The sequence below is a fragment of the Hyposmocoma kahamanoa genome, unplaced genomic scaffold (assembly GCF_003589595.1).
Source record: "Hyposmocoma kahamanoa isolate Upper Pololo Valley unplaced genomic scaffold, ASM358959v1 78, whole genome shotgun sequence".
Taxonomy (NCBI): Eukaryota; Metazoa; Arthropoda; class Insecta; order Lepidoptera; family Cosmopterigidae; genus Hyposmocoma; species Hyposmocoma kahamanoa.
Window position 1 is genome coordinate 13,820,700 of NW_020653945.1, and position 26,049 is coordinate 13,846,748.

General features: G+C 35.2%; 2 protein-coding genes across 4 annotated transcripts in view; both read right to left on the bottom strand.

The window, feature by feature from the left end:
* LOC113233349 overlaps positions 1-3,513 on the bottom strand; it is a 6,312-nt gene extending 2,799 nt beyond the window's left edge. The window contains exon 1 of the mRNA XM_026468454.1: positions 3,089-3,513. Within this exon, the coding sequence (XP_026324239.1) occupies positions 3,089-3,467 (379 nt within the window). The 5' untranslated portion in view covers positions 3,468-3,513. The remainder of the gene's footprint in view (positions 1-3,088) is intronic.
* A 3,246-nt stretch (positions 3,514-6,759) lies between these two features.
* On the bottom strand, positions 6,760-19,705 carry LOC113233347 (protein tramtrack, alpha isoform). 3 transcript variants are annotated; one of them, XM_026468453.1, is made up of 3 exons: positions 19,063-19,695; positions 14,902-15,987; positions 6,760-7,715 (listed from the first exon to the last, which is right to left on the bottom strand). In XM_026468453.1, exons 2-3 carry the CDS (start codon positions 15,764-15,766, stop codon positions 7,105-7,107), a joined length of 1,476 nt encoding a protein of 491 aa, XP_026324238.1. In that variant the 5' UTR covers positions 15,767-15,987; positions 19,063-19,695; the 3' UTR covers positions 6,760-7,104. The 3 variants fall into 3 exon arrangements, with proteins under 3 accessions (XP_026324238.1, XP_026324236.1, XP_026324237.1); XM_026468451.1 differs by lacking the exon at positions 6,760-7,715 and adding an exon at positions 9,918-14,065 and having other exon boundaries at positions 19,063-19,705; XM_026468452.1 differs by lacking the exons at positions 6,760-7,715; positions 19,063-19,695 and adding exons at positions 9,918-14,065; positions 18,374-18,866.
* Positions 19,706-26,049: the final 6,344 nt, after the last annotated feature.

Here is a 26,049-nt window from a genome sequence, read left to right on the forward strand (position 1 = left end):
AAAATAAATTAAATCAATGGATAACTTAATCTGTTCTGAGCTACGCAAAAAAATTAGAATTTTAGAAATACACTTTGATAGTTTCATATTGGGTCTCAAAACTAAGACAAATGAGCTTTGAAAAGAAAATATAGATACTTGTTTTTTATGATGCCTTTTATAAAAAATGCTTTTTTATTTTGATTTGCTATCATATTTATATAGGGGAGAAGGAGATATCTTTGAACAGGGGAAGCTTTGAACAAATGCGTTTACGCAGTCAGTTTAAATGAAAATGGAGTAGGAATTAAGTTTTTGTTTTCCTTCATTGTGAGACTAATTTACTTACAATTACTGCTTACAATTCTGCTATGGAATTATGTTTGTAATAAGGCACCACCACAGATATATGGCACCATCTAAGGGCACCACCGAGTCCCACACCTGTCAGTGGCAACGGTTAGTGCATTGATGATACACTATGCTTGGTGTGTGCGCGCCAAATACTGAATGAGAGGTCATGTTTAGTTTCAGCGTTGAAAAGTAAATATTCTCAAAAATAGTTGTAAAGATATTACTGGAAGAATATAGATAATGGTGAATTGAACTTTGCTTGTCGTGTGGATTGTTTTAACGCTAAAAATTATTTAATCTACAGCTTGCAATCATTGATAACGGGTAAGATAATAATGATTTAGAATTTTACAACTAAATGTGTAAAACTCAAAGGTGCGCCCTTCTCCCCTACTAATTATAATATAATTTGATCTGAAACCATGTTCGAAAACCCGAACTACTAACTAACCAAACTTAGTGAATGAAGGGCGCAACCAAGATTTGACTTAATGTGAAAAAAGAGGATCAAATATTATTTTTGAATACCCAATATTAATTTATGATTAAACATAATGGTAGTGTTACCTTGAATGCAGTTCATTTATAATTTACCTGTAGGTCAACTAATATAGACGGAACAATTTATTAATATATATGAAACATAAAAAAATAGTTTATTTAAAAAAGAGCACATTTACAATTGATAATAATAATAATAATAACGCGCATACTCAACATAGTCCCGGTCAACTAGGGAAACGGTGTGTTGGGAGTGCCATGGATACACACACAGACAACCACAAATTACACCCAAACTCACGAGAGAAATAAATCTAGGTCATACAAATATTTCTCCCGGCCCAGGAATCGAACCTGTGACCCCTTTCCCCTTTATCCCTTGAATAAAAAATCCTGTCTTACTTAGTTATAATATACAGCTCTAAATGTCAAATGATTTCTTCGTTATTAAAGTCGATGGATGCGGGCAGCGCAGGGCTTGGCAGGGCAGGGGATCGTCGTGGAGATCGTTGGGGGAGGCCTATACCCATCAGTGGGCGTCGTATGGCATGATGAAAGTCGTGTCTATTCAAAGAATTTCGTTAAAACGATGCAAGTGAAAAATCTGAGGATGCTGTTTCGGACGAATACGGTGGATAAGGTAACACATCCCAACTAAACCGCAACAGTTTTTATGGCGTTGTAAAATGTGTGTGATTTGGCATTATCATGATGAAATATCTCTTCACCTTTACTATTCTGTTCTGTGTTCTCTAATTTTGGGCGAATTTTAAACTTATTATTATTATTTCCTTAATGGCGACCACTATGTTCCGGAGTAGATATATAGACAAATATAAAATTAAAAACAAAACAAATCTTGAAAGATCTCTGTTTATAACTTAAAGGTTACAAACAGTGATCGGAATTGAAGGAGTTAATTTAGCTAAGCTAAAGAATAATGTGGACATCCCCTTCTATAAATCCCGAGACTTCTTGGAACTGATTATATTTGATATGCGTATTATTTAAATATTTATTGCAATTTGAGTAGGTACATTGGCGACAAATTAATATTTCCCATAAAGTATTTACTGTAAATTATTGTCTCAAATAATAATATTGTTGTTGTGTTTCTATATTTCTCATGTATTTGAATACTTTAGCCATTTAAAAAATAAACATGAGACAACCTATATTTTGGAATGTTTAGAAAATAAACAGCAAAATAGTAGACTGTACAGCAAGTGCACAAAACGCATCATTTTACCCGAGACGAGAACCCACATCCGTCTGGATACTTAGTCGTGGGTAAAATGGGTTTTATGAACGAGTTATACACTCTGCTTTTCACTTCGATTGCGACGAAATTAAACATCAATATTACAAATAAACGAATATTTAATTAAAATTGAATGTAAAATTACAACAATTAGACATATTTAATATGATGGTTTTTTTTATGCACTAGATCATAAAATCCTATTTTATTAACTAGAGCATAATATTTTATTTTATGCATCCTACACCCAGCGTAAATACGAACTTTAAGAGCATGAGAAGTGAAAAAGATATTTTATACGCATTGAGGACGAAATTGGTATAACCATATTAAGAAAACGTTCATATTTTAGGTAAATGAACTCCCACAATTCCGATCACTGGTTATAAACCACACGAACTTTTTGGCCAACCCGTTAGACATAGAGAGTTCATAGTAATACGGACTCGTTTATCCAGAGACTCCAAACGGTCTGAGCCTGAGCATGCCAAATGTGTACATCAGAACAGGTGTGACCCGGGAGTTAAGCTCGAGATCAATTTACTCCTACAAATAGTCGTTGTCGTCATTTTCAGCTGTCCATAAAAAATTACTACTAATTAAAAACTTAACTCAAGGCTTTACACGGCTTGTGATTTACAAATTTCCTCGCACAGTCGACGGCAACGGATAGTCATACATCGTCGTTTATTTAACGGCCCAGCGGTAAGCATTGTGCCTACAATGCAATACTAATAGTGGATGACCTGGTTCGATTTCTGGTAGGACCAATTTGGCTAAACGAAATTTTCTAAATAAATTCTAGGCTGGGTGTACAGGGTAGTGCTTCGGAGTGAATGTTGGACTAGAATAAACGTGTGACACACAAAACATAATTATACACTAAAGTGGTGGTTTTACCTACATACTACCTACTGAGTATTGAATTTTGTGTGATAGGAGAATGTAGAGCAGAATATTTACAACATATTTCATAAGGTATTGTTGACTTACCTTTCCTACTCTTGAAGTAAACTAAACACTGCTCACATTGAAATAAGGGCGCAGGGTTGAGTGGCTGTATCACATGCAGTTTGTATTTATGCCTGTACCAATGTGTCCGACTCTGAAGGATTTCTCCACAAAGTTTACAGATAACTCTACCATCAGTTCTTATTACATACTCAAGCAAATCACTTCGTCCTTTAGGTGTTTCTTTCACTTCAGGGTCTTCACCATCTTTAGTTGCGGATTCTTCTGGTTTATCTGTTAAAAAGTGTACTCCTACATCTTGAGGGCCTTCTATTTTCTCAAGGGGTATAATTTCTTGCATTTCTGGTAACGGACCTGTTTGTGACGTTTCAGACATTACTTCAAGCGTTATAATGGGCATGCCTTCACCATCCTCATCAAAGAATTGGTACTCTGAAATTATGTGCAATACTTAGAAAAGGTGCCTATTTACATAATATCTTCATAATGAAAAACAGCCCGTATCTTAAGTTATATCTATATAAGTATCTAAAATCTAAAGTGCAATTTACACAGCCGCGGAACCGGAACGTCAATTCCACATTGCAGCGCAAGAATTCTCGCAACTGCGTCTTTACGTTGTAGTAAATGTTCAGTTGTTTAATCTAGATCCTTAAGGGTGCGGGCGAATGCGCCGCGAGCTGCACGCGTGCAATTAAATGCGCTTCTGTAATCACATCTCACGCAAGCCTCACAAACATAGATGACGCGCGAAAGGCATGCGAACCTATGCAACGCATTTATGCAGCTCACAGGCCTTTCCCAAACAGACGCATTCACCAGATCTGTACGCACCTGTATGTATGGTTTCTATTTCGCTTATTTGTGAAGCAGAAAAAAAATAAGAGAAAAGGAAAAAAGGATGTTGGATTCATGATTTATGAAAGAAACGTAAATTTTTCGATCAATAGGAAGAATTTTGCTACGATTTATATCTCTTTAGTCGTTTCGTAGTCGTTTGACGCCGCATTGCAATTTTTCGATTCGCCAGGCAAAGGAGTAGCGAGAATTCCCGAGAAAGCGCGCCAATTTCCTGGAAGTAGCCTAAAAATAAACTAGCTGGTAGTTTTTACGTTACACAATTGACATAGGGAAGGTTTATTATATTACGTACAATTTCGTTACAAAAATTCGAGTACGCGGCTGTGTAAATTAGATTTTAAGGGATTAAATAAAACGTCATCATAATTTTTTTATACTTTTATTTGGATTATTTGTAGTGTACATTTTTCACATTATTCAGTAAGGTGGTAAGATTCTTTCTATAATATGTTTCATGTTACAATAAAAATATACTTTTGTCTCGTTTACATCAGAATTGTTAAAGCTTTGATGTCCGCAACAATAGTTAAACTTATGTTTTATATTTATCAGTTAAACTGTGGTAGTATTTGTTAATAACTGTTATTATCGTATAATAAATCTACTAACGAAAATCTAACGGTCTTAAAATAAGGAATAGTCGAGATATTAATTATTTATTCAATATGGCCGACAACGTCTTTATTGTCGAATACTATCGACGATTCCTAAACAATATTCATAATACAAATTGTAAATAAACTCGTTATTAAGATAGATTACAGAAAACATTTTGAAAATAAGAATCCTCTAGAGCGTTTTATTTTATAATAAACTTTAAGAATTGTGTAATAAACATTTTATCTGTGCTTGAATTAATCCAATAGAATATAGAAATAAAACAAAATAAAACAACACTTGTTTACAAACATTGCACTTTACGTGTGATCTAAATGAAATATAGAAATAAATCTCTAGGTACCTTTCAAAATTGCTGATTTATAAACGCTTCTCATTCAAACAAAACACAGACCGAAGACGTACCTAATGTAGCTAAATGGTATAAATTATGTTTCTGCATTTGTTTTTTTTTTTAAATACCTCACCAGTTTTATTTTTAATACCCTACCAGCTTTATTTTGTTAACCCTTAACAGGTCATAATGGCCAGCAAATAGCATTGGCTCTAATTTAAAAAAAAGATTGCAGTTACTAAAGTGCCGTTTGTCATAATACTTCGTTATCTTAAGGTTAAACAAGAAATGTTAATGAAATATACAAAAAGTGTCAGGTAGTCTATACTTAGAGGAATTATAAAGATGTTGTAAAACTTCAGGTGATTATCATATTCAATTTAAGTTACTTAATAATAAATCCATTTTGCAATTCACGCGGAACGTTCCATTTCTACTAAAGGCCAGTGTAAATCGTTTTTTTTTTCTAAAAGTCACAATTGTATTAAAAATGCCACCAGTTACGTAATCTAGTGCCTAGATAATATTTTCAAAGTTTTACAACACATTTCATAAAAATGTAGAAATTGCGCTGCCTTGCAGCTTGGCTTTAGGAAAGAAAACTAAAGATATATAATAACTCAACAAAGAATGATCGCCAACTTAGTTAGCACTAATATCACAAAATAAAATACTACAAAAAAGAAAAGAAAAATAAAATAAAACTCACCTTTACAATAAAAACGCAAATGTATAAATGAAGATCTCGCATTCGTGTGATGTGAGTACGAACAAAATAAAAAGGTTGGAAGCAGAAAATAAGAGAACATGTTAATTTGCAATAATCTGAAATCATTGCGTGATGAAAATGCGACACTCGTGAAATTAATTTGTGCGGTAGACTGGCGCTGGCTTACAATTAAATATAATCACACTGCAATTGTTAATACCTTACTGGCGAATACGACGATAATATTCAGTAATACACCATCAAAATTATATACAAGAACGTGAACTACTATCATAAAACTTAATATAAACTTCTCATAAACTATCTCAAATGTTGTGCGCTAAAATACAAAAACTCAATTTATAACCAATAATTCTTTAAGTAGATAATATTATAATCATAAATCTAGAACTCTTAAAGTTTTCTCTCTAATTATAATTGCTCTTATGACGTTACTTACTAAAATAATCCCACATTTGAACTTGATTAACATGGAGATTAGTGTAAACGTAACATTACTAACATGTTATTTCCCTTATCAATGGAAGAACTGGTGATTGTCGTTTCTCGTCCTAGCGGTACTAGGACGGTCACTTACGCTAAGAGGAAACAGTAGAAGTGACAAAATCATCAGATTATAAACAATTAATAAAATGTGCTATGGCACTAATAGGCTTTATGTATGTAAACATTAAAAGTATTCAAATAATCATCTCCTACTAAGTTCTGTAGATTCAATAGGTACACCCTTTAACAGTAAGCTCACTAAATATGAAATCTACAATATATAAGTCTTTATTATCATTATAGAAAATATAAACAATAACATTTATTATAATATTTGTGAACGAAGTTTATTTTTTTAATAAGTCCTACTGTTACTGTTCCTTTATATTTAAAGAGCTCTTAACATCAATTTTTGTAGTCTGATACAATGTGTCTGTAATGGCCGTCAACCCGGTAAAATGGATGATTTCAAAGATAGACGGAAAGGTTATGCAGTCTTTGGTTGACATTTTGCAATGCTACTACTTATTACTTTCAGGGCAATACAGAACTACATTGTAGTCTCGTACATTAAACAAGGCGCTCAAAATTTAAAAGCACCTAATATTATACGTTTTACTATGATACTCGTTATTTTAATTATTGTAGTAATTATTGCGTAACTGGCCTCAATCATATATTTTATTATTGTCTAATATTTGCACAACCATATTTCAACAAGTATAATATAATGAGCTTTATGTAACAAACATTATATATAAATGCATAACGGTATCAATGGAAATATAGTATAATTCGTATAGTAGAAAAGTGAACATTAAAATTTTACTCCAAAAATAGAACAAATACTATAATAAAACTCATGAACACTAAAGTAGCTAGAGAACTAACTAACTGTAAGAAAAACATTAAATTTAGGCATTTTCGAAGGCACTATAATGGTCCTTAATCGAAGATTACGTGGAATCAATAATACTCTGTGAGATATAATTATTCAAATAACGTCACTTAGACTTGCGCGGGATCAGGCGAGGAATGAGAAGGTGTGGAGCCACGCGGTGAGCCCGTGCTCATCTGCTCCAGTTTCATCTGACCAGCGTCCATTCCTTGCATCATAAAAAACGCATTCGGTGGATACACGCAGTCCTTCGGCACATAGCAGTCATGTGTAGTTTTCATGTGGTTCTTCATTTTGTCCGGCCTAGAGAACTCTTTGCAGCACACGGGGCAAGGGAACACTTTCCTTTGCTGTCCTTCGTGATAGAGGAACGCGTGTCTCTGGAATGAATACTTGTTTTTAAACGTTTTCTGGATGTTCTCCTTGGCGCATTCTGTGCATTGGTAGACGCCCTCGTTGACCGAAGCGTAGCGAAATAAATTCAGTCCTCTAACCGACATCTCTGTCAGTTGTTCCGCAGGATCATTAGAAGCCGAGTTTGCTCTTCTCCTTATCCGTCTTCGAATGGCTGGCCTTTGCATTTGATTGCCTTGTAACGTATTGTTGTTGATGGAGTCATTCTGGTATTCGTTTGATGTTGAGGCCTGTGTCGCTGGGTTCACTCGTATTTTGCCTTGAGTTTCGCCTGAGTCCTTATTTTCTGAATCCGGAGTGCCGCGTCCTGAAATAAATCAAATTGTCATCATGAAATACGAAAAGCAGTGGTAACGTTTCAATTATATTTTGTGCCATACCTACAAAAATCTGTGTCAGCTATATGAAAAATCTAGCGATGCAGAAATAAAACAGCTGCTGCATTAAAAAAATATGATGAACCAAATGTAGCATAACCAAAATAGGAATCAGGTAAAATAAAGACAAAGTAAAATATATTAACCTTTATTTGTTCAAATGAATGAATGACATCGATTTGACCACGATAAACGAAAAATATAATAAAATTTATCGGCCTACTTCATGGACGAGCTAGTCTGTATAAGTTGTGGTATATAATTGCATTAGCACCAATAGTGTGAACATCCACTACGATTAAAGTTTATAGTACCTACAGATCAACTCATCCACGTAATAGAACCGTAATAAAATATGAATACAAAAATCGAATTTTAAAGGAACTAAAATAAAAATAAAGGAATAGTTCAAAACAGAAAATTCATAGCGATGCATTAGATAAAACTAGATATATTAGCAACTATGTAGGTATCTACATGATGCATTTGAAGCTATATCTTGAACAAACATTTAATTATAGCCAAGACAGACTGAACTTACACTATTCGAAATAACTATTATGTCTAAATAATAAATTAAAAAATAATATAACAAAAAAGAATAGATTTCACTATGACATAATAGGACTCAAGTGTTTGCATTTGGAACTATTTCGGCAAGTACAGTAAGTAGTAGGTACATTAATTAAAAAAATAACACTTCAGTAAACTTAGCTTTAAGATCACATAAGGTGGGTTTCGAGTTGAAAGAGTTTCAATAAAATTGTATATTTCCTTGCTGAGAGGAGAATAGATTCAGAGGTATAGACAAGGAACAAGTAGCTGCCTTCTATCGCACAAAGTCGAAAGTAAACGAACAAATTTGCATAAAATAAAAAATATAAAATTAGCCTCGCAATTAAAATCCAGATGATACAGCGTAAGAATATCTAGGTTTAAAATTAAAATACAAAAGCAACAATTTGTACTGGACCAAAAATACTTTGTTCTTCGCATAGCGTCAATTTGAGCAACATAGAAAGCACGTTAAATATAATCTAGATCTAACCACACCATCTACGAACTGCGAGAGTAGTGTCATAGGATAACGTACCTGATCAGTCCTCTCTTCGTGACTAATAAGTTACCTACGGTTTAGAAAATTCACTCCTTTGTTAACAACACTATTTATGCCTATAATATTATAAATAACTTAATTAATCTATTCTTTACTAATAACCCGTGTTGTTACTTTGCTACTATTAATATTAAAGATTATTGTTAAAATAATCTGAAATCGTGTCCATTGTCGTTGCTATAAATATCACCAGGGTCTGGCTCCAGCTCGCGGCTGCAATCACCATTAATATATATTTACCAGGTCGACGGAAATGCCGTCGATCGACAACACAATTTATAAACGTTAACAAAATTACTCAAAAATTCAGACATTCAAAACTGTTACAAAGAAAATCATAATAAGTACTCGAGAAGTATAACATTCATTAGGCAAAGATCAAAAAGACTGTCACCGTCACAATTAACAAAATAAAAAAGGTATCAAATAAAATTAATTACAACAAGTGAAACAAAACAAAAATAATAATAACATTCTAAGGAAAGATCTGCTATTTGATGCAACTTTTATTATTTTCTTTAAAGATTCTAAAAATAGTAATTAACACCTTATTGTATACCAATGTATTTCTTTCATTAACAAATGGTTCTATATATCGTGTAACCTCCATTTCTAAATGTGTCTAAACATTACTCTTTGCATTTTCTATTGTCTAAGTGCAAACAACAAAAATATGGATATAATTAACATTTGGCTAAGACTAAAAAATTGATGTGAAGTTGAACCATCACGTAAATATAATAACACTTTCTGTAATATAATTTGCTATGAGAGCTTGATAAATAGAACGAAGATTTGCCTAGAATATCTTAAGGGCTGGACTCCATTAGTAGGTATGCTTCAGCATTGCGTTCATAGTAAGCGTTTTTTTTTTATAACATCAAGTGACGGGATGAACAAGTCGTGCGCCTGATGGTAAGCTACACGCCATCCATAATAGTTGCAGTGCCACTCAGAGCTTCAAATCTCAAAGATCTGAGGGGCACTGCCACTGCGCCCGTCACCCTGAAACATAAGTTGACAAGTCCCATGTGCTTGTAATTTCACCAGCACCCTTACCCTTCAAAACCGGAACACAGTAATGCTAACATTACTGCTTGGCGGCAGAAATAGGTAAGGTGGCAGTACTTCTCTGGACGAACGATACTCCATGCACATGTTTGAACGCAGGGCTAATGCGTGGTGACTAGTGGGCTCTAACCTTTAAGCAGCTTAAGAGTATTTCATTGTTTTATCATTTCGATGCGTAAATATGAATTGCTTGTTTAACGGCATTTCCGTGATTTGAACGATAGTTTGTATATCATGAACTCCACTCATGGAGTCTACATACAAATACACATAGGTACATATATCAGTTAAATTGTTAAAGTCATTAATACGCATCCAAATGTACCGTAAGTTAAAATAACACAAGTTCTTATTAATAAATGTCTATGTTTCACTTCAGAATAAAAATATTTATATATAATATTCTCATTTCAATAAAATTTATATATTTTATTCGTATCTCTTTACGCAGATAAATGAAAACTCTGATAACCTTACATATTATAATAAGCAGTAGGTAAGTATTTAATATAATTAAATCTGTAGTGTTTATTACTATTGCTTCAAGATCGTGATAAATATACTATATTATGTAGTTTAATTATATTTTTAGCTTTGGAACTATGGATAATTAAGTGACAATGAAAACATACTTATATTTTTAAATAAGCAGATGATTAAATCATGAACGGCGTAGTTCAGTTTTCATCGAAGTCCCGTGTTTCTCATGAAACTTTACATTTCGTTACAATATTAACCAAGACGACTTAAGATAAAATTTTGAAACAACAATATTCAACAAACAATACATATATATTTTAGGGACAATCCTTTTCTCAGTCGCATCACATGCGACATTTCCTTATATAAGTATAATTTAGCACCAATAGATGATATAACATTTAATAAATAATAATATTGAATTGATATAATTACATATATCTCTCTCAATAAATTAATAGACCATTTCAAGTAGGTTTACAATTTTGGATTGACACTGACAAGAATAAATTACCGCAAATAGACGATCAAAGAAAGAATGTACTTAAAGTTATTAAAGAAAGATTTCTAATTATAAAAAAAAATTAAGCTTAGGCACTGGCTAAATTGACTATCATACGTAAATAAGAGATTTTAGAAAACGTTGGATAATAGCCTCACCTTATTAAGTCTAAATTTCGCCATTAAGTACCTATCATTGTCCAAGATAAATTTCATTATAAAGATTATGAAAGTAGGTACAATAAATTCGTTTTTCATGAATTTTACAGTCTTAATATTGATTATCAAGACTTAATCGCCTCGAATCATATATGATTTATTTAATTAGTTTTCAAAACCTTTATTATTTTCGCCTTCCAAATATAATGGGAAACATGAGATGATATATCTTACTTTAAATTTTAATTATTATTTAACTAATTGGGCCTAAAAAGTGCCTATATTCCTAAGGAAGCTTCTTAAAATAGATTGTAAAGTCTGAAAAATGAAAATAAATAATTATACATAATATTGTTTGAAACTTCTTAGTTACCTAATAGTCGACGAACTTTAATTTCTATACAAGTAAAGGCACACTAATAGGCAAGCGTTCCCTGGACCTACGATTTTATTATCGAAAAACTGCTTTCCGGGTAAATGAGTACGATTTCTAGTGGCTCCTAGTATATGTATTATTAAGTAGGTATAGTGTGTAATTTGATTTAGTCATCTAAGTCACAGCTCCATAGCTGCCTCGTTAAATATACAGGCTTTTGTACTGACCGTACATCGGTACGAGTAAAAATTTCATTAGTAACAATAACAGAAAAGTGTCGCTATAGATACATGGAAGACTACATTTGCCCCTAAGTTTAACTAAGTAATTATAAGTACCATCCCTTATTTTATATTTAAGGCATCTCGTTTCTACTAAAATAGAATTTACAATCATCTCATGATTCCAGTCGTCAATAAACCTCTTTCAAAGCACCTTGCTAATCACTTTTAACAACAACGCCTTGTTGCGACTTTTCAATATTTACAATTTAATAATTTATATATTTTTATTTTTTAAAGTACGTGGCTCCGACAGAGTACAGTTTAGGGCTCCTCAAGGAGAGTATAATACTATGCGTGAAGCTATACATATGTTTATCAGGTATATATGTCATCAAGTTCGGCTTACCTATGTAGCACTACACTTGCACAATATTGTCTTTGAAAAGTTCGTGTTACGTTACCTAACAGATTTTGCATTTTAATAAACAGTCTCTATTTATGCTTAGAGACTGAATAGTGTATATACCTACAAAGCTACTTTTAAACGATTGATAAATATTATTATATGTCATCGATTTGCGTTTTGGGGCTTTGTCTGGTCAGGAACTGATTGCACGTGTTATTAACAAACTTTTAAGCTACGTTTTCGCTGTAATGAGGTTGTTAAATGTCTATAGCCTATTTATGATTGATTTTCTCTATTCATTTGTAATTTAATAGATAGGTACGTTCTCAATAGCATAACATTTACAACCAAATATTTCAACATCGATAAAATATTTTAAATTAATCTTAACAAACTCTAGAATAGAATAAAATCATAGCCTGTGTTGAGTTTTACTTCGGCGAAGTTAAATCATCATTTACAACTAAGATCACTAATAAGGCAAGTTAAATGAAAATGCATTTTAAACCACTACATAATGGCAATAGGATGCCAAGCCTTTTGCGAATCGCTAGCCTCAAAGATGGGCTTGAGCAGTGTGCGACCGAATCGCACGCTACTCGTACAGCCTTATTTCTTTACCGTCGACTCCAAAGGCTTTGCCATTGACCACTCGTAAACATAACTACTAAAACTAAACTAATTAAACTTACTAATTCAGTTCAATGAGAATTGCGTGTAGAATTGAATAATATAAGTAATCGATAGACTACATTTGAATTAACGATCACCGTGAGTAGTTACTTTGTACCCTGAAATTTTGTAAGTAATAAAATTAAGTAACAATAAAGTGCAAAACAACAAGTAAATCGTAGAAAATTTCTTAAATCTCTTGGAAATCAGCACTCTTCAGAAAAAAATGGAACAACATAAATAAATAGATAAATATTAACAACAAACGACTCTTATAGCGTTAATATCAACAAACTTATTGATACATTCATGAAACTTAGAGCTCGAATGCCTACTCAATTGCAATCTTTATTTTACTCACTATTTATAAATTGAATCGAGTTATGTAGAGGTGAATGATTTCTACAGTCGCTATCAGATCTTTATTACTTCCATTTTATAATTATTTACTTTGAGTATGACTACTTCTTGAATCTATTAAGACTCTTGTTTTGCCATTTGCTCGTGGGCATTGGGCTGATTTTTATGAATTATTTTGAGATGCGCGATCATATTATCCTTCCGTGTGAACTCCTTAAAGCAAATGGGACACGGGAAAACTTTGACGTCCTTCTTGTGGGAAGTGACATAGTGGCGACAGAAATTACTGATGTGAGTGTACACCCTCGCGCAAATTTTGCACCTAAATACGTTCTCACCTTCTTTAATACAATAATCCCTGACCGATTCGTTATTTTCTTCGTGATAATTGCCAATGCTGCCCATATTATTTTTCCTAATCGGAGATGGAAATATGCGATGTTCCCAATTAGTTTGTGCCAAATCAGCCACTTCGTTATTACCCAAGTTAAGATTATTCTGTTCCAGTTCGGCGGCAAACAACTGTGTGGCAAGCGCGGGCATCAGCACAGTTTCAGGGGGAAATTTGTCAAAGCTGTTAAGAGCCGGATTTAGGTTAGGGAGACCAGAGAGCTGATTGAATAGGTTTCGGGCTCTAATTTTTGACATTTGGGGTAGTAATTTTTTACTATTCTTTGGCTTTAAGTTACGAGCTAGTCTGTTTTTGTCGTCAGCTTCTTTGATGGGGCCTTCTTGAGAGTTGGAGTTTTCGCGGCTCCTGTCTGGATTGTATTTGTATTCGATCGGTTCATTATAGCCGTCGTTGGCATCGCTAGTTGGCTCTTGCTTTATGGATCCGTTTTCGATGGACAGCACAGGGCCGTTGTTAGTCGGGAAGTTTTGTGGGGGGTCCTCTTTAGACAGTTTATCGGGGTCTGAAATGTAACAATTTCAGGTCTCAATGCGCGAAGAGGTAGGTGGATATGTATTTTATTTCAAACGACTTTTTATTGTATTGGAAATATTTTAGTTTTTAATGTCTGTGATGTAAAGGAATTACGGATGTTTACGATTTATGACTAGAATATTTCCAATTGCTTTTATGAAGGAAAGCTATTGGGAATAAGCCTTGTTTGTTCTCCCTTGTCTCGCGTTTTGTTAAATATTGCTCAAAGAAGTTTCAAAAGAAGAGATTACATAAGGTCCTTAACCCATTACCACACCGAGTTTGCCCCTGGCCATTCCTCTAATAGCTCTCCCCAAAAGCAGAAAAGCAAGCAATAGTTAAACTGTCGATTTATAGAAGAAATAAGCATCTGTTACTTCGATACATCAAAAATAATTTGATAGATTATCACTTACCCCTTTTCAATAAATAAACTTTTAATAATAAAGATAAGTAGATAGGTATTCAAAATACACTTCACTTTTTCACTTAAACTATTTTCCTAACATCAAAGCTTATATCCCATTAGCTTTTCCCTTATTTCTTATATTTTCTTTCAATAAATTTTAACTGTTATTAAACAGTGTTAGGTTCATGGAAAGGAAGATTATGAATATTTACAACAGATAAGCAACTATAAATTATCCTCATACATCCTCATCCAAGTTTCAAAATATTTTACAAAGTTTATTTTCAAGGTTTTGAAGAAATACATCGACGTCGTCATGTCAACCGATCACACTAAGAGGTATTATTGCAGCTATACACAAATGGTGATATATTTGTAAACGTCACAGCTACTGAAAAAAGTTTATAAACACGTACCTGCGGACTCGGAATCTTTGCCGGTCATCGGAGCATCGGTAGAGTGCGCGTCGTCGCCTTCATCAATCAGCAGCGCCTCGCCGCCATCCTCACCACCCGACGTCCCGCCGTCCTCTGCACTGAACCCGTCCACTGACATTTTCATTTCCAGCATTTCTGGAGAGCCCCTAATCAGCTGGTCACCAGCCCTGTTTGAGTTTGCATGGGATGCTGATTCTGGCACGAATTCGCCCGGAGGACTAGCTGCTGTGTTCAAGGCATCACTTGAACTTCCACTGAGCTTTCGCGGCCGACCACGTTTCCTTTTAGGTTGCATTAGGGCATTTCCTAATAGAGGCATTAATAGGTTCGGTGGTGCTCCGCCGGTGGGCATACCAGACGCTGGTCGTTTCTGTTGCTGCTGCACGTAAGGATGTATTCTGTGCAACTGAGGCGGTGGAGTGTGGGCGGATGCGCCGCCCTGTTGTTGTATTAGGGAGTTAGTCAGCGCTGGTATGTCACATTTCTCCTCGTTGACTTCGGTGAGGCCTTTTATCCTTAAGCTTTCGGCTACTTTCAAAAAAGCCGTTAAACGCTCTTGATCAACACTCACTTCTCCTCTGTACATAAAGTCTAATAAACTTTTCATGTCTGCATAAGGAACGTCCTTTAGTATGACAATAGGATGTTTTTCTTGATGGTTTACAAACAGAGCCTGAAAATACGGACTACATGCTGATAAAACCATCTTGTGTGCTTTCAGCAGTTGCCCATCAACGGCCAATGTGACGTCAGTAAACGTCTCAGCGTGCAGCAATTGGTCGAACACTGACAGCATGTTCGACTGGTGGTTGTTCCACCTCAGGCAAAATCTTTGCGTAGCCATTTCTCTTTCAGTAAATATTTTCTTTGGAAGATATGATATTCAGCGGATCAGCCTTATAATCTATTCCAACAATATCTCAATTATGTATACATAAGTGTTCTCTCTTGTTCCATGAACAATACAATAAAACGTCAACAATAGATAATGTTTACTTTTTAAAAGCCATTTTAATTTAAATTTGTCATAGTGTCAGTGCTTTTCGTGTGACGGGCGAGGGAAACCTGAAATAGAAGAGTAAATCTGGTTAGAAAAACGATACAGGATTTCCCGATTTTCATCACATAGCGTTTATAGCTGATATACATTTTGAATTACAAAGAACTATCAGAATGTGGTTGCTGCACATTTTTGTAATTATACGATTAATTAGCATTATGCAATCGCTGAATGTTTCGGCTCCTGATACAATTTAGTATGTTTGTGTTTAAAACAGAAAGTAGGAGATATCGCCATAATTTCTCTCGTTTCGTGCGGTAATTAATTACTCTATGTGATTACGGCACGGATGATATCAGTCACGCTATTATCCTCGGAGAAAATAAATTCACGCGATATCTCCGCCCTACTCTTAGATTTTCTTTGCTTCCATTGAAAGATAGAAGTGCGCAATTCGAGTTTAAAATAATACTTCTTAATAAAGCATAGATTTTAAGCAAAAGAGTCTTGTTTTTCAATTAAAACTACAAGCTTTCGAGATATTTTATGTTAGCAGTTGATAGGTACCATATTCATAATGATCATTGATGTTGGTACCTACTGCTTGAATATGACTTCATTTTGTTGTGAATTAAAGTCAAAACAAATATAAAATGTTACGCGTTTGTTTGTAGAATAGTTTCAATGTAAACTATTTAATTTTGGGAAAGAACCTGGGATTAGTTTTATTTTATGTGATGCTTTGAAAACAATCCTTAATATTATATATATCTATTCTAAATATTTTGAAGTCTTTTGTAGAGAAAGAGTAAATCTGGTTAGAAAAACGATACAGTATCTTCCGCTTTCCCCATATTACCTATAATTATAGTGTCATAAAGCTCTACATAGTGCGATATCACTATTGTCCCAGAATAACTATCCAACGCGTGGAACCTAAAAACAAGAATCTTAATTTACACTTGCTATAACAATTAATTACAGAATGAAAAATAAAATACTGTGTAAGTAAATTACTTACAATATAAATGATAAAAGAACAACAATAAATACCCTATAATTTCCTGGTAAATAATAAACTGTCCAATTACTTCCTCATGATAGGCGGTAAAACTACTAAGTTAGTAACGCTAACAGCGGCAGTACAGCGCTAGTAGCGCTACATAGAGCTATCCTCACGCTGCACCAAACCTTATATACTTTATTTCCATTTTATAAGTAGTATGGTATAACATAATTCATGTCTACAATTGGTATTTAATATTTGAAGTGCATGTATCTAATATTATATAGGTTCGAATAAGTACGTAGTAATAAGTAATACCTATTGACAAAAAACAGTTCCTATTTTATTGTGCCTCCTAACAATAGATTGCAGCAATTCTGAAATCTTCAACTGGTTTTGGCAAACCAGAGAGCGACAGCTTCAGAGAGAGACGGTGCTTCAGAATTATTGAAAATCCTCATTTCCACAATGCTATTATATTCCCGACAAAGAGCACTGGTAATTCAATTAAATAATTAATTAATACTTACTAGAAAAGTACCTATTCATGCATAAATTATGCACATTGTCATTAGCCAAGCGTCTTCAGTCATTTATTAATTATTCTCAGGTCAATTTGACAATCGTTTAAATCTAATTATTATAAGGTGACATGATACGATGCGTTGCAAGGAAATACCAGTTTCGATAACATAATATGAATATTTAAATTAAAATATTTGTAAATAAAAAGGAATGTATGCTAAGTTGTTAATGAAAGTTGTGTGTGCAATTTTATTAAACTCTAAAAAAAAAGGTAGGTGTAACAAATAATGAACTAGGATATGATTGTGTGTATTGTTTGTTTCATGAAAAATAAAGCAATGAATAAAATGTCACTACCTCGTGTATAAGCCTGATGTCTAGTGCCTGACTATATTAAATCAAGGTTAAAAAAATCGAGGGCGCCTCTAGCGGCGGGAGGCGAATCCGTTGTACAATGCATCACATCGGCGAGCGCACTGCAGTGGGAAAAAACATCCTAACGCTGTCTACCTACTTCAAATCGTCTCTATTACACGTCTATTTATTGCCTTTTGCGGTAAGAACATTAACCTTAAAAATTATTAACGCAAAGTATAGGCAAACAAGGAGGAGTTAATGCAAAATCTGAAACAGGCAGGAGTCGCCGCGCCGTCTAACTTCTAACTAGAATCTTATTGGAACCAGATTTATTTCTAATCTACAAACACGAATATTCCGCTTCACATCCACAGGTGCTGACCACAACGTTATCGCGGTATAAACGGGCGCTCGAATTATTACTACGCACCCAGTCGAGCGCGTTACATTACGTCATCACAATGGCATTAATAACTACGATATCCACATTAAATCAGCCGATACGAGGAGATAAAAACCGTCGAAGTGTAAAAATATCACTGCACTAACATAATAGAACATACCACACGTAACTGCACCACAATCAACTCGACCCTTTTATGGGAATGAGGATCAGCCCTTCCGCCATAGTCCGAGTCCGCGTTTACGTCGCACCCCGCTCACCCGACGACTGACGGCCGCAACCCCGCGGCCGTGCCACAGCGCTGCGCCGAGCCACCGACTCGCTCCGCGCTCGAATATCTCTCACAAAAAATACGCCGTCATCATCGAAATGGCGGCAGCGGATATATTCAGCGCACCCTGTTTACTGCCTGCACAGTAAAATATTGATTTATTGAAATTTATTGATTTTTACTCCTGCCAGGAAATTTGCCCCCGCCGTTCGCCCTACAACTGGCACATCGCTTCGATTTATAGGGGGAATAGCTAATAACGTCACTAGCGTTTATCTATTTCAGGCAATATAAATGTACTTCCAGACTCTGGAGGTCAAATAGAAGTTAACCCCTGCAAGTTGGCGCCGATGTTGATATTACGATTTTCATAGACATTTCAGTTCTGCTATTTTCTGATTAACAAATAAATTTATAATGAAAGTTGATACAAATTATGGTGTTTCTTTTTTTTAAATAGGTACTTATCAACAGGGATTCTTAATGTTTTCATGTATGAGCCTTATATGGGTAACACATGTTGAGTGTTTGAGAATAAGTAGTCACAATTTTAGACGTGACACATATTATCAACTTACATCTAGGTATATCGGAGGGATGAGTTTTCCACGTGAAAAACATCAATCCATCCGTGTTGTCGCCATGTCAGCAGCGTGCTCCGTCTCTGTTGCGCGCGGGCGGGGTTGATAGGACGCCCTCCTCGCGGCGAGCGCCGCCGGAGACACCCGAACACCGCCACTTTTCGCAACGAACGCACCCGAACCAACACGGAAAATAGATCGCGGGGCGCACTTACTTTTTTAATAAAAAAAAATCACAAACACCAAAGTTTCCGTTTATGTAAAAATGTTCGGTTACAAACAGCTTGCTTGTAATTAGTCGATAGTCCACTTTAAAATATATTTAAGTGTTCTTGTTATTGAATTTTAACAGCCAAGGCAGGATACGATCAAAAAATCAGCGCGCGGTATATGTTGGCCGGAGTCGGAAGTATTTTTAATAAAAATGGCCTGCTGCCACGGCGGGAGGAGTGGCAATGGGCAATGAGGTCGGTACCCTCTCTCTGGCTCCGCGCGCCCCTCCCTGCCGCGCACCGGCACCACAGGGTTAGAAAGTTTCAACAGCGGATCGTGGAAAACACGCAACGTGAAGTCCTGGCGGCCACAATGCGTGACGGCCGGGATGCACGGTCAGCTCCACAGACCACTCCACACTTTAAGGGGGATGCACTTTCTCTTGCAATTAATTATAAACACCTTTTGTTGTTATTAAATTGTCAGGCAAACAACTCGAAAGTAAAATTTAACTACATTATGTACCTACTTAATTTTTCGTTTATATTGTCTATATTAGTATATCTTTCAATTTACAAAATAATGTAAGATTTTAGCTCTTTCTTATATTATTTTTGTAGGTTTTGGCTTCTATCCCACTGAGAACAATTCTGCCAGTGTACGGTCAATTTTAGAAAATTAAACATTGACATAAGGTCAGTGAAATTAAATATAACTTTACTTTTTACAAATAACAGACGTCAACATTTTCAGAATTAATGCCATGAATACTAAAAAAAAAAACTAAATTATTCCTATAAAACTGACACTGGCACAAGTCTAGTGGGCACCCCATAAAGGAAATAACAATACATTTAAATATAATCTCAGTGCAAAGTAATAAAAAAACCGACATCAAAAGTCATTTATCCCCTAGTTTACCACCCTTAGAGGTTATTATTTTCTTCGAATTTAAATGGGACCACTACTGAGGTCTCTTTTCTCACCTCTTTCCACCAAAAAAGAATCACAGTAAAATACTTAAAAAACGCAGTCATTGAGAACCTCCTCCTTTTTTCGAAGTCGGTTAAAAATAAAATATAAATACATGTCTAGTGTTGTTAAAAGTTTACATTCAAGACCACAAGAATAAATAATAAGCATTGTTCAGAATCTTATATTCTTCAGATTGATATTATTTATGATTTCAACTATTGATTTGAGATGTCTACTTCTTTTTACAATTTATCAGACAGAAAATAATGTGTGAGGTTATCTCAAGTGATACTAAACAGGTCCTACAAACGTGCAGTGATAAACAATTGGGTCTGGCGGTTGTTATCGTATCACCCGGCCCCACCCTCTGCCAGCTGTGATTGCGACAGATCCACTGCTATGTATCAATCAACACCTTATCCAAACGTAATTTATCTTTTCATACCTTAGGAAACTATCACCTATAACATTCGCAAAAATTTGCTGAATTAATTGTGTGGCTATACACTTTTCATATTCGAGTCCTAGTTTATAGGCGCAGTTCAAATCACCTGGCGACCTCTACGTGAAGTTTTATCGATTAGTTGGAGCATAATTCAGCGGTGACCTGACCTAGGTCATCGCGCCCGTGTTAGCTGAAGTCCTTACAGCGCTGACCCAGTTTCAGGCTACATAAAAGCTGCCACACTTTCCCTGAGCAAACATAACCGAAATAGACCCTAGGTTGTCTAAAGTAAAGATGACAGATATATCTACGCTGAGACCTACTGCATTGTTAAAGATCTTGATCGAAATGTTGTGTAAGGGGATCATGTTGTCTCGAAAATGTAATATTCGCTGTTGTATGTACATATAAAACTTTAATCAGTACAGAGTACTAAAAAAACCGACCTCTAAAGTCATTCATCCCCTAGTTTGCCATCCTTGGAGGTGGAATATTTTCTTCAAATTTAAGTGGGATCACTTCTGAGATATCCTCTTCCCTACAAAAAAAGAATCATCAAGGTCGGTTCACAAATGTCTCTCTGGACGAACGGTTACCATGCTGGTCTGCCACGCAGAGGTCCCAGGTTCGATTCCCGGGCCGGGAGAAATATTTGTATGGCTCACATTTATTTGTCTCGTGAGTTTGGGTGTAATTTGTGGTTGTCTATGTGTGTGTCAATGGCACCCGCGACCCAAGGCTTCCCTAGTGCGGGCCTATGTTAAGTGTGTGCGTTATTATTATTATTATCGTATTTATTTTAAACTCTCGCCTCTCCCAAGGCCTAAAAGATTAATTTTGAATTTTTAAATGGGAGAGGCGGTATTTCCCGGCAATGGCACAGTCGGCCGGGGTCAGGGACTCAGGTCCAAGAATCGGCGAACAATACGTGCCGTATCGAGCAGGACCGCCTTCTGCATTTGTGCTGGAAGCGACACGCCACAGAAATCCAACCGCCTCAAGCTGTTAGAAAGGCTGACTGGAATTAACCCATTTGCGGACAAAACAATTGGGATTATTTCAGTGGAGGCCACATCCCACATGTCGGTGATCTCGTGCGCCAGGTCGAGATACTTCCGGCGTTTCTCGGTTTCAGCTTTCACGAGACCCTCGTCATGCGTGATGGTGACGTCCACAAGAAATACCCTCGACTGCGATCGATCCAATATCACAATATCAAGCTTGTTGGAACTTTTTAATAGTCCTAATTTAATAGTCCTGTCCGTGATAATAGATCGATCCCAATAGATTTTGGTGCGGTCATCTTCGAGTATTGGCTCCGGTGAATACTTGTAATATGGCAACCTCTGTTGCACTAGTCCGTACTTGAGAGCGAGCTCTTGGTGTAATATTTTGGCTGCCTGGTTGTGTCTATGCAAGTACTCAGTGTTAGCAAGAGCGGAACAACCGGAAACAATATGCCTAAGTGACTCTCCGGGACGGCCACATGCCCGACAAATGTCTACTGTGCCGTCCTTTAGGATATATTTCCGATAGTTATTATTATTATTATTATTATTATTATTATTATTACAGTTATCGCGTAACATACATACAAAGATTATTTCTCCTTTTTTGAAGTCGATTAATTAAATAGAATGTAGTTATTGCAAAGAAACGTAACTATTACATAATTACCTATTATTTTATTATAAATTTAGATATGATGAGGGTAGTAAATATAATTTAAGGTGATGGTGCGATATTCTTATATTTGTTTGTCCTTAGTATGTTTCTTCATATAAAGGCGAGAAAAAATCTATGTATACGTAACGGTATCAACAAATAAGTAGATTATTATTTGTAATGAGAATGTTGAGCAAAAGCTTCGAAACTTTAGATGTTTCGAGTGTCCAATGAATAAGCAGATTTCGCAGTAACGGAGCGGCGTACGGTCGCTCGGTAACTGTTAACTACGAGTAAAAGCTGCGAACAAAAAGAAATCCTTCAGCTTTCTAGTAACGACGAGTGTCTATACAACATAATATGGTTTGACCGTTGCGGATAGGATACTAGGGTCTCAGCCGAAAATACACTAGTGCATGAACAAAGCTTCCAAAAACTTTTACTACTCCGTACATAGTTTCTAAATGATAGTTAATTGTAAACACAGAAAACTCGAAACGAGTATTGTAAATACCTTGATTTATATAGTTAATTTATCTAATTCATTTCAGAATAGTGATCAAGTTATTACATGGTGTTACCCTCTGTGAGGATCCATTATAATCCTTCACATTATTAATAACAAAATATCAATGTTCAAAGTATTATTTATACGTAAACCAATCAGCATAAAACAGCAAGCATTACTTCTATTGCAGGGTTTATGACTATTTTACTTTATAGCTGAGTGTTTATAATCCTATTTGGCTTTCTCTTACATTACGATTACAATGTTAGGCGAGAACTAAAATTAGTCTTCAAAATTTCTCTTGTAGTCGGTAAGTAATCAACTAATCAATCCTGTGTGAGCTTTTCTCTTCAAAATGTTTCGCCATATTCTCGGGATGGGCGTCATCTCTCTTAAGCCTCAAATGCACGTGGCATAGGCAGTTCGTTTCTATAGCTATGTCTCTTGCAATATGCAATAAATGTTCCTTAGAAACTAGTAACGTTTATAGAGGCTAGTGCTTTCAAAGAAACGAATTAACTTCGGCATAGGCAATGAAAGTTTTCAATCATTGATTGGTTAATTTGCCTTTTAAGGCTCTTGCAGTCATAATTTCTGTTCTAGGTAGGTCAGTCAATTGCAATTCAATCTATATTTTAGATTGAATCTGAGGTTACTTCTTCGGATGATATTATATAATTTATAGGTTAATTAAATTTTGAATTTGACGACGAGGATGGAGCTAAGCACTAAAGGCAAGTAGGTACAGGGTCAAGAGCACGTCAAGCTTGACACTTAAGACTGAAATCCAAAAAAGAACGGGCCAAAGTACAAAGTGTCAAGTTTGATGTGCTCTTGACTGTACTAAAAATATTATCTTTTTTTTAAATAATCAAAATATTTTATTATCTCCACAAACAGTACATGTAAAAATAAATACTTCACATAATATCAAAATATAATCTGGTTGTGAAGGGTGGTCCTTGGTCTGGTTCTGATTTTTGGTGATCTCCACCACTTAATAAACTTTTTCATTTTCTCCATCCTATCAAGGCGATATCGTACTGGCTATTTATGGAAATGTAGTTACAATAGGTATTCAGCAGTACAATTTAATAACCATTAGTAATGCAGGTAGATACTTATAATTAAAAGGTAGTAGCTAGTTCCTTCCATGTCTACATTGACACCTCCTAAAGTATTTTCTCGATTCCATAAACCTCTTTTTATTTTCTTACTTCACTTCTAACAAAAAATATTTATCATTAAAATCTATTTTAATCCTCTTTTGTTGTTATTGTTTTAAAACATTCTTGTTTTGAATCAAACAATTTAAAGAGTTGTAATAAATCTTGTTTGATATATATATATATATATTTGATATATCTATGTCAAACAAGATTCATAACATGGTATCAATGATAGGGACCACAACTAAACCTAAAATGCGCAGACAGGGTAGTGTGATTGGAAGATTATGCGATATAGGGAGTGATAGAGTCTGTTTTAAATTTTTATTCCCGAACAAAAAGTTCCAAAATTTTTGTGCATAGTAAATAGAAGGGCCCGTCCTACTAGAACCAGTGCGTCTAACGGTAGAGATTCGGTTCATTGACTCGTTTCGGGCGCTCAATTTTCGCTGTACTGTTAGATATCTCACGCCATGGTCATACGTGGAACAAAGGTGGTCTACTGTTGGTGTTGCTTTTTAAAAATAATCAAGGACAAGGTACTATCATTTTCGTAATGCGCGATGGGTGATTTCTATGTTACAAAAATGGTGAATACGTGACGGAGAGACAAGAAATATCAATCATATCTATCGAATAATGTTACTTATAATTAATGAATTATATTACTTAAATAGAAGTATAATTAACAGTAAAAGAGGAATCGAAGTATATATTCTGGGATTGGTCTATCCCGAATACATCTTTACATCTACTACAAACCTTAATAGCAGTTGCATAAACCTCTCTTTATTTTCTTACCTCTCTTCAAACAAACAGTAGTATTTAGTAGAAGCAGAGCTCCTTGTGAAAGAGTTCGTCCAGGGAAGTACTGCCAGCTTACCTATTTCTGCCGCCAAGCAGTAATGTCAGCATTACTGTGTTCCGGTTTTGAAGGGTAAGGGTGCTGGTGAAATTATAGGCACATGGGGCTTGTCAACTTATGTGTCAGAGTGACAGGCGCAGTAGGCAGTGCGCCTCAGATCTTTGCGATTTAAGGCTCTGAGTGGCACTGCAACTGTTAGATATTATAATATATATATATATATATTTAAAAAAAGTTTATTTCCTATACATAATGTTGTAAATAGAACACGTTAATCACGCAATAATTTTGAAATACATAATCGTAAAAAACCATGAAATATTTAGTTTTAGGTAAGTTCTTTATTAAGTATAAAGTTTATTAAATATCTGTTATGGACAGTGTTGGGTAATTTTCCGAAAAATTTTAAGTAGCGGAAATTTTTCAGAACTAATTGTAAAAATTGAAAAAATATATTCCAAGACTCAAATTATGTTCTTCGTTAAAATATTCATTTATTTGTGAAAACACGGGTGCAATAAAAGCTTAAATACTAAAAATTGAAACTAGATTACTAACTAAATTATTTGATTAAATTGTGTCCCCGCGGCAAGATGCCCAAGATGCTTGTAGCTTTTCCCTTTATATGGGTATGCTAAAGCGTTGGGCAAGGTAACTGCATGCCCATGGATTTTACAGACAGTTTTTAATTTTTTGGATAAAATTTTGCACAGATGAAGGGCACCGGGAATTAGATATATCTTTTAAAGTTTTATTTAGTATGTATTATAAAATAAAAATTGTGTAATCATTGCGTACAACAATGCGTTCAGGATGCTGTTCCGACTTCCACCTTTCTGTAGCGCGTCAACCATGTTTGTTGAGAAACATGTAGACGATTTCTACGCTATCATGCGAAAGCGTAGTGCATCGCTACTGCGTTGCATGCATCTCAGTACGAACAACATCCTGAACACAATAGTGGAAAGATGTGAATTCCCAATACTTAACTGCCTCCGGGGCCGAACGGTTACCATGCCGGACTGCCACGAGAGGTTCCAGGTTCGGTTCGGTCCGGGCCGGGAGAAATATTTGTATGGCCTACCTACATTTATTTCTCTCGTGACTTTAGGTGTAATTTGTGGATGTCTATATGTGTGTGTCC